Source organism: Trachymyrmex septentrionalis, unplaced genomic scaffold (genome assembly GCF_001594115.1).
Source record: "Trachymyrmex septentrionalis isolate Tsep2-gDNA-1 unplaced genomic scaffold, Tsep1.0 scaffold202, whole genome shotgun sequence".
Lineage (NCBI taxonomy): Eukaryota > Metazoa > Arthropoda > Insecta > Hymenoptera > Formicidae > Trachymyrmex > Trachymyrmex septentrionalis.
Genome location: NW_017305203.1, coordinates 104,236 through 113,915, shown reverse-complemented (window position 1 = coordinate 113,915; position 9,680 = coordinate 104,236). Strand labels below are relative to the sequence as shown.

Genomic DNA, 9,680 nt, shown 5'->3' with positions numbered 1-9,680 from the left:
ATCTGCGTATTAATATTTGGGTTCGGAAAGAAGATTTAATCCTGTCAAAGTCATTTTAATACTTCAAAAAACAACTCTGTTATTTTAAGAAATAGAAAAATGATTATAATTGAAGATATATTAATATTTGCTGACCTCATCAATACGTTAAAAATAGAAAAATTATGAAATTTGAGAAAAATATAATTAAATTAAATATAGCAATTTTACACGAATATCTCTCTTATTTTGAAGAAAATTAATGAATTTAGCTTTTTATCAATTTTTGTAATTTTATCTTAACTACTGTACTGATTTTGCTATACTTTTTGAATTTAGATTAATTTACATGTAGATGCAACATAAGTATCATTTCACGACTTGCACATATATCAAATATATTTTAATTTAATAAAATATTTATTTTTTATTTTATGAAAGAAAATATTATTCTTTCGTTATTTATTGTTAAAATTGATTTAACTTCACTGGTGTAAACAGAAATTGATTGTAGATTTTAAATGAGTCATGGCTACAGAGTACGAAAGAGAATGGTTAATAAAACACTGAACGAGGACGTGTATATATATATATATATAAGCTTCATCACTCGCGCGAATCAGTCTTAATACTCATTCGTTATACAACTGTTTGGTTTGCTTCAGAGTATATTTTCAGAAAGTGTTTCTTTATAAGATAAATTTTTTAAATTGAAATATGTTTACTATAATTTTTGCTTTTGCGCTTATAGCAACAAATTATGTTACAGCAGAAATACGTGAGTAAAAAAAAATATATACTTGTCACAAAAAATGCTCATAATTCGTTCTTTATTGTTTATAAAAAAAATTACAAATGTTTTTTATTATAATTATCACAACTATATTACGCGGAATATATTAATTTATTAAAATAATAAAACGTAATTCAAATTGGATCGTTGTGTAAAGAAGTTTGCAGACATTGCGATAATGTTAATTATTAGATATAATGCAATAACTCACCGAGGTAATGCAAACTGCATGCCTAGCATTCGCCAGGTCGTGAACATGTAGTATTAAATAGCAACAACGTAAACGCGTATTAGAAAAAAAAATGCTTACGAAAAGAAGCTATGTTTCAGTTTTTAAGCACTTGATTAAAATGACAGGTATAACCAATATCAACTTCGACAAGAATTTCTTGTCGAACATTTCATTACACGTTTTATAATGTGGCATATACATATATCTAGAAGAGAACGTCTTATAAAGAATTTTTGCGACACAACAACATATTTCGTAGACTTGATTTGCTGTGCAGTCGCTTGTAACAGATTTACATTCTCGAAAATGCAAAGTATACTAATGCGAAAATAGTATAATAAAAATATTAAATAAAAATCTTGTAGCAATATTCAGAATATTTTTATTATGAAATACTTTATTATTAAATATAAAAAAATTTATGAATAAATATAAAATTTAATTTGAATATAAAATTTAATTTGTCAATTATTATTTCACGTACCTATGCTATGATTTAATTAAAAGTGTTATTATATTAAATCTTTCAAGATTTAAACGTTATTAAATTATATTAATTTAAAATCACAAACTTTATTATAAAAAAATTGGGTATATATTTCTTTAAAATTTTCACATTTTATCATTCTTTATTTTATTTATCTTAATTCTTTATTTTATTTATCATAAATAATTTTATTCATAATTACAATTTAATAAAGATAGAAACGTTTGCTTTTTTAAAAATTTGTTTATTAAATATATTATATTTGACTCGTAGCTCTTGTTTTTGTATATTTAATTTATAATCTCTTGATCCGTTTCTTTATTATTTTTAATTTGAATAGAGATAATTTACATCTTTCACAGCCTCCTTTATTAATATATGTGGACGCAAAAATCCGAATCTTAATAAATGCATCTTGGACAACATCGATAATATAAAAGACAAGATCTGCGAAGGAATTCCGGAATTGGACATTGAGTCGAATGATCCATTAATTCTTGATAAACTAATCATTTCTGATACACCTAATTCTAAAATATCTCTTACAAATACACAAGTGTCGGGACTTTGTGATTTTGTCGTAAAATACCTTCAATCAGATCTCGAGAAACTTCACTTCGATTTTGAGCTTGTATTCAGACGGATTCAAATGAATGCCACATATGATTTCGACATACGTTTACTGGTGCCTATTGTTCACAAGGGACCGGTTTACATCACTACAAGTACGTAAAATAATCGATATTGCATTATATTTAGAAAAGCAGAAAATAGAAAATGTCTGTTTCAATGTAATGATTCACAATTTAATACTTTTCTGCTATAATTATTTTAATCTGAATTTTGCAGATAATGTTGAAGCGAAGGTAAATATGGACATGAATGTAGTAACTAGAAACGGCAAAAAATACGTGTACTTAGGAAAGATGAAGATAAATCTTGACATCAAAGGATACATCGCTGAATATGGATTGAATAACACAGAACTAAGTCGATTAAATGAAGTCATTAGCAATTTTATAGGCAACAATCAACAGGAGGTTATTAGTGTTTTTAAGCCGGCAATAGAAGAAGCAGTTGTCAAACGAATTATCTTACTTTCCAATAATATAGTTAAACACTTTACATTGAACGAGCTTTTCCCTGATCGAGAATAAATCGCGCAATAAATTTTTAAGTTCCATTGACATGGAATCATTTCATCTATTTCATGATTTACTTAATCCTTTCGTACTTTCGGGTTTTTCAAAAGAAATTTCATATAAAAACAGTTTTATAAGTTTTTGGGGGTGCTGATTCCAAATTTACTAATAAAATTTAAATTTAAAATGAATTTAAGATAACGGTCATGAAAAGCTGAAATATTCAAAATATAACCTCGGATTTTATTTTTTTTAATATACATTGTTGCATACACGTATAGATACACACATACACGAGACTATTCAACCTAAAATATATTTAAAATTAAATATATTTAAACATTTTTTAAAGGAAAAGACTTTTGGATTATGTACAATATTTGATATTACATATATAAAATATAATACATACTATAATAAAGTTGTGATCATTTTTAAATAAGACTCTAAGTATATGATTAATATAATACATAATTAGTATTTATTCTAATTTTATTACATAATCTACGATTAATATATGGTTATTTTTTACTATCAACAAATTTTATTTTTTGCAAAGTTTAGATACTAATTATATGTTAATAAAAATATTACATTACAAAGTGTGCAATTTTTTGACATGAAGTTAAACCTTCTTCTTTAAAACAAGATAAAAATCAATTATTTATTTAAAAATTATAATTTTTTTTGTAGATGGGACATATATGTTCCGGAGGTACGAAAGGGTTAAAGAATATTCGAAATTACAAAGTTCTCGTGTTAAATTAAAATTTTAAATACTTCTTGTATTAGTTTGAACATAATGTTTATGAGAATTTTATATCGCAATATTTGATATAAGTGTTATGCAATTATTAGAAAAAATGAGAACATGTAGACATAAAATTGCAACAATATGTGCTTTTTGTTTTATATCTTTATATTTATATCTTATAACATCTATATATTCTAAATATGTGTTAATTATATCTCTTACATATATACTATACATATATATGTATATCTTATTTATCTAATTTCTTGACTATCCATGTCTTTAGATAACCCTCAATTGCAGCTATGAAAACTACATCTAAATTCTGAAGTGTCTAGCTTGAAGTATAGAATGCAAGTAAACCTCTGTCTTACAGCGTTTGAAGGAAAAGGTCCCAAGTTTTTTTTATTTAAAATTTAGAATCTCATAGTATCATACGAATTGTTCAATCGTCCAAAAATTTTTATTTTTAAATGGTCAGTTGTTGTAGTTGAGGGTTAACAACGTAAATATGTCTTATATATGTACATATAAAAAATAGTAAAAAAAATTTATATATTAAAATTTATATATTAAAATAAATTATTTTAAGATAATATACATAGAATTAAATACTGTATGTGTTTGTTATAGTGTATTTTATAACGTTGGAAATTGTTTTAAATTATTAAATATTGTTGCAGCTATGTAATTGTTTTTGTAAAAGAAATTTATACAAAAAGATGTAATGCAAATTACTTAATAAATCTCAATCAATTATATTTTACATTATATTTATTGTCAACTTTATTATGTTACGGTACTGTAATGGGTATGATTGAAATTATTCATATCTTGCAATAACACAGTTTAACATTTTTTTGGGACCTGAATAAACAAAGCGTTTTCCGATTGCTTTTGTACGCTGAAAATGAATCTGACTGTGGAATTGGTCTAATACGTCAGGTTTTTAACCATATTTACCATTTTCTTGTGGCTAAAATAAATTTTTTTCAATTTTATATACACCACTTTAAAGTACTATCCCCTCCAATCTTCCACTTTTACCTATAAAATAAATTCATATTTATTAGAATTCTATCATATTTGGATTTAGTGGTCTCAAAAACATTAAGATACACATTTTTTTTTAATTCTGCCTACTTTCTAATTTCAATTTATTATAACGGATCTACTATTTTTAATTTTAAAATTTTGATATAATTTGAATTCAGCAATCATCTTAACAATAAAATTATGATATTTAGGAAACTTATTTTTACACAAAAATAGGCCAGAAGATTCATTTTAACTACATATTGTAGAACTTAAAACTTCTATGATTTGGCGAAAAATAATAATTGTATCTACTTAAAAGCATTGTTGATAAGGGTTCCAGTTTTCAAATGAGCATGAATATTACGAGTAGTGGGAGATTGGAGGGGATTTAGGCAACTTGCGATAACAATGCCGCGATCTTCATATATTAATTATGTATATAACAAAAAATCATTCCGTAATAAATATAAATTTATTTTATAGACAAAAAAGCACTTTAAAGTAAATGAAATTGAAAAAAAAAGTTCATTTTAGCCACAAAAAAAAAAGATAAATATGAGAAACGTCAATTTTGACACATTTAACTTCAGTTTTTTCCTTATTAGGTCAATTCTATGGAATTCGTTTTCAGCGAACAAAAATACATCGGAAAATGCTTCATTTATTTAGGTTTCCATAAAAAGTCTATTGTATAACTATGTAATTTGAAACTAATGCATAATTTATGATTTCTGTTATAAATTATAAACTGTTAGACGTAGATTTTACATAATCAAAGAATTTACTTATTTGTATTCAATACAATTTGTTATTAATATTTTGTTATTAATATTTGTTACTAATATTTTGGTTATTTGTTAATGCAACAACGTTAATTACAAACACATTTACTACATTAAATATATTGTTTAATATTTTTGTAATAAATTACAAATTAAATATCACAGTACAATTCGCAAAATGGATTGACTGGTACTATTATTGTGAAGAATGTGTAATAATACTTAAAATAAACTTGTGATTAATTTATAAAATATTACACAGGTTTTAAAAATATATGAGTTATTTTATGAATAAATTATAATAAAATTTGGGAAATAAAATATAAAAGATGTAATAATGCTAATATTGTTTAACAAATACTATAGTCGAAAACTTTATTCAATGTTTCATAATGCATTGAATTTATTGATATCGGTATACTCGATAATTAAAAGGCTAATATTGCAAGTCTGTAAATTATAATCACAAGATTTTTTACAGGTGACCTTCTTACGAAGCAAATAGATCTTTTTTTGCACAGTGTGCTGTTTACTATGCGTCTATAATTGTTTTTTGTTTGCACTGACTCATATTTAAATTTTTAATTGCATTGACTCAATAATGAAAGAATAAAAATTAAAACAAAAATTTTCTGTGCTCTATTGTGTGTGTGTGTGTGTGTGACAAATTTATAGAAAAGTATTTGATTTTCGATCAAGAATTTTCCACATCTATTTCTAGGTGCTTGTTAATAACTTAGGTATTTTTTGCAATTAATGATAATGATAATAAATCCAGAAATTACATATTTAAAAGATTTTATGATAAAATTAACAAAAATGTTTTTAAAAATTTTTTAAAAAAATTTGTTAATACTTTTTTATCTTATTTTATTTTTCCTTTCTAAAAATTTTCTGTTATATAACATTATTTTTTTTAAGAGCTAATGTTGCACAAACATTCGATTAATTAATCATAGATTATTAACATTTTTATTAGATCATAGATTATTAACATTTTCTGCAAAACGATTAGAATTGAATTTTTAAATAATACGAAAATTGTTCCATGATTTTAATTTAATTCCTTTTTCTATCAAAATTAAATTCTGGTTTAGCGCGCGCTTTGATTATAGATCATTTATATTTATTATAAAATCTTAAAAAATTTAACAAACTTAACAATGCAAAACTCAATTGCATGTAAGAAAAATTCAATACAGTGAAAAATAACAATCAATTTTCTTAATTTGCTCTACTGCTTATTTTGCAATAAAGCTTCAAATTTAATTTATGTGTTTTCCAGCCCGCCTGATCATCTGGATTACCACCAATCGATCTAGGCGTCTGGGAAGAGTTGGGCGAATGTAAATTGTTGAATAATACTGCTAGCAATATTCTGGAAAGAGTTAGATAGTGCCTCTTCCACGAGCGGCGAAAGCTCCTTCATGAAGAGATCAAAATTATTGTTGATAGCCGAATTGACGACATCTCCAAGAGCTTGTTCGCCACCAAATAAATTTTCCAGTTTTATCGTACCCTTGCCGACTGAGATTTTTAATTTGAAATCCGTGATGCGCACCTTCTCTTCGCTGTTCTCGTCAAGGTATTTCCCAAATTGTATTTTGCAAGAGCCTAAAAAGTTAATCAAAATTTTATAATAAAAAAAGTCAAATGTATAAAATTATTGAATTATAATTTATATAATTGCAAATACCTATGCAATTTGAGAAATTGCCATGAATCGGGCCGGATCCACGAATTGGAAGTAACAGTAACTTGCCGTCGATACCATATGTCCCTTCAACTTGAATATTTGGCAATTCCACATCCAACAAGACAATCAAAGTGTTAAAATCGATTCTTGGAAAAAAGAAATACAGCATTAATATACAATCAGGAAAATAATGAGAGAAATTCATTGTACGCTTATTTTCTTCAATTCATCTTTCAATTCATGTTTGTAATTTCCATTTATACAAATAAAATTATTATGTTAATTAACTTATGATAGAAATCAAAATGATGCAAATGAGATTTTTATTTTATCTCAACTAATCTCACTTGATCTGAGATTGACATAAAGATTACAGTTTACATAAATTTTATCAAATTTTATTGCAACTATTGTTACTATTGTATCACTATATTCTGTGCTTTAACTTCGTAATTTTCTACTATAATGTAAAATTTTTTATAGATATACGTTTGTAATTAAAACAAAATTACACTTAATTGCTAGAAAATTATATTCTTATAAATTCTTGGTATTATTGTTAGATATTAGATATTATAATACATAATACAAAGAGTCAATATAAATAGTATGCATCTTATGGAATGTGGATAAATATCTCGATGGATACACGATATATTGTCATTAAAACAGTAAGTCTATCTTTCACAGTTCTCATACATGGGAAATTACTACAATAACTGACAATTTCAATGCACAGTGTGGAACCTTTCTTAGTATTCATATTATTACAACGTTATTATAAGTTTTGTCTCTTTCTATTTCTTTCTTAATGCTCGATATATTGTTTAACAAATGTCTTTTTGAATTTCGAATGCTACAAAGAAGCGAGAAACATCACCGGCAATTACAGTTTTTGTCCGGTTTTCTGGTCTGTATAGAGTATTTATTTTTCTTCCTTTCTTGCAATATTCGAGGAGTAAGCATGAGAATACTGTTGACGCTTTGTAGACACACTTTGAATGTTCGTGTCATGGCCATCTATGCATAGAATACAAACGACACAGCATCCGTTCCTCAATTGCACATTACAAATCGCGTTATTTTCTTTAAATATAACTATGCATCTTTTTAAATCAATTGAATCGTCTCTTATTTTGTGTGTGGAAGTATTAAAATAATCATCGAAAATAAATATGTCACGAAAAATTTTGTATCATGTTAAAATATATTAAAAATATATATATGAAATTTTTAAGTATGTAAGTAGTTTATAATTTTAATATTTTTACTTTATGTTTATTGTAATTATATTTAAAAAATTATTAATGACTTATTCAAAAAATATTAATAAAACGTCAATTTCTTTTAAAAGGAAAATTATTTAAAATAAAAAAAAATCATTAATTTCTTTATTTTAAATCAATACTAGAAAAATGTCTTACGGTCGAAGCTGAATCTTCATTGCTTTAAATAATTCAATCTTAAATTACTAATATACATTATACATGTATACCATATTGTAGTTTTTTAGAACTGCGCTCTGAATTATTTTTCCAGACTATAAACGCAATTAAAACTACTCTAGTAATCGCGAATTAAATTGAAAAGCAATTTAATAATTTGATGTTACCATTAAGCATCATATTATAAAGATATTAATATGTTGAAACTGTTAATAAATTTATTGCGAAAAATATTACCTTGGCCGGACTTAAACCCGGATCTCTTGTATTCCATATGAGCGTCCTAAGCCATTAGACCATTGAGGCCTTAGTAATATTTTTCGCAATAATCGATACAATAAGGAAATAACGTCTTTCTTTCAAGCGACGTAATATAAATATTAAGAACAATATTAAGAATCTTTATTTTTGGACTACATATGTGAGAAATACAATCAATACTAGAAAAATGTCTATTACGGTCTAAGCTGGATCTTCATTTAAATAATTCAATCTTAAATTACTAATATACACTATATATGTACACTATATATACACTATATATGTATGTATGTTGCATATATATCATATTGTAGTCTTTTAAAACTGCGTGCCAAATTGAGTCAACAAGATTCTTAATACTATTTATATTACGTCACCTGAAAGAAAGACGTTGTTTCCTTACCGACAGAATACAAGAGATCCGGATTCCCGTCTGAGGTAATATTTTTTGTAATAAATTTATTAACAGTTTTAACATATTAACATTTTTATAATATAATGTTTGATGGGAGCATCAAATTATTAAATTGCTTGTCAATTTAATTCGCGATTACTAGAGTAGTTTTAATTGCGTTTACAGTCTGGAAAAACAATTCAATAAAAGACTATAATATGGTATATATGCAAGTACATATACAGTGTATGTAAGAATACAAGATTGAATTCTATTTAAAGCAATAAAGATTCAGCTTTGATCGTAATAGTAGGCATTTTTCTAATATGATTGTGTTGTTCACATATAGAGTCTAAAATAAAGATTCTTAAGATTTTTTATTTTAAATGTTGATAAAATGTTAATTTTGTTTAAAAAACGTATTCTATAAAAAAATCTTCACTTTCTTAGCATTCTCTTTTCTAAAGCTGTAAAATGTTTATTCAAAATATTTTTTTTAATACTTTGCATTGCTGTTTTTGTCCATATCTTTTAAACTTATTTCTCTTCGATAATAAATTGCTAAGCATACAACATACGTCAGAAGTCAACGACAGCATAAATCTCATATGTGTGCACAATCACTTCTTTGTAATTTTATATAATCTGGTTGGATTTGTTAAGCAGAGAGAGAGAGA

General features: G+C 25.2%; 2 protein-coding genes across 2 annotated transcripts in view; one reads left to right on the top strand and one right to left on the bottom strand.

The window, feature by feature from the left end:
* The first annotated feature begins 609 nt into the window (after nt 1–609).
* On the top strand, nt 610–2,849 carry LOC108747901. Its single transcript, XM_018485791.1, has 3 exons — nt 610–757; nt 1,854–2,216; nt 2,341–2,849. Exons 1-3 carry the CDS (start codon nt 697–699, stop codon nt 2,646–2,648), a joined length of 732 nt encoding a protein of 243 aa, XP_018341293.1. The 5' UTR covers nt 610–696; the 3' UTR covers nt 2,649–2,849.
* A 3,461-nt stretch (nt 2,850–6,310) lies between these two features.
* Nucleotides 6,311–9,680, bottom strand: part of LOC108747902 (circadian clock-controlled protein-like) — a 5,648-nt gene continuing 2,278 nt past the window's right edge. The window contains exons 3-4 of the mRNA XM_018485793.1: nt 6,904–7,049; nt 6,311–6,821 (exon numbers count right to left, since the gene is read on the bottom strand). Of these exons, the coding sequence (XP_018341295.1) occupies nt 6,526–6,821; nt 6,904–7,049 (442 nt within the window). The 3' untranslated portion in view covers nt 6,311–6,525. The remainder of the gene's footprint in view (nt 6,822–6,903; nt 7,050–9,680) is intronic.

Coding starts and splice junctions, on each gene's coding strand:
- LOC108747901 (XM_018485791.1), top strand. CDS start 697: ATGTTTACTATAATTTTTGCTTTTGCGCTTATAGCAACAAATTATGTT. Junction 758..1,853: donor TTATGTTACAGCAGAAATAC/GTGAGTAAAAAA, acceptor CATCTTTCACAG/CCTCCTTTATTAATATATGT. Junction 2,217..2,340: donor ACCGGTTTACATCACTACAA/GTACGTAAAATA, acceptor TGAATTTTGCAG/ATAATGTTGAAGCGAAGGTA.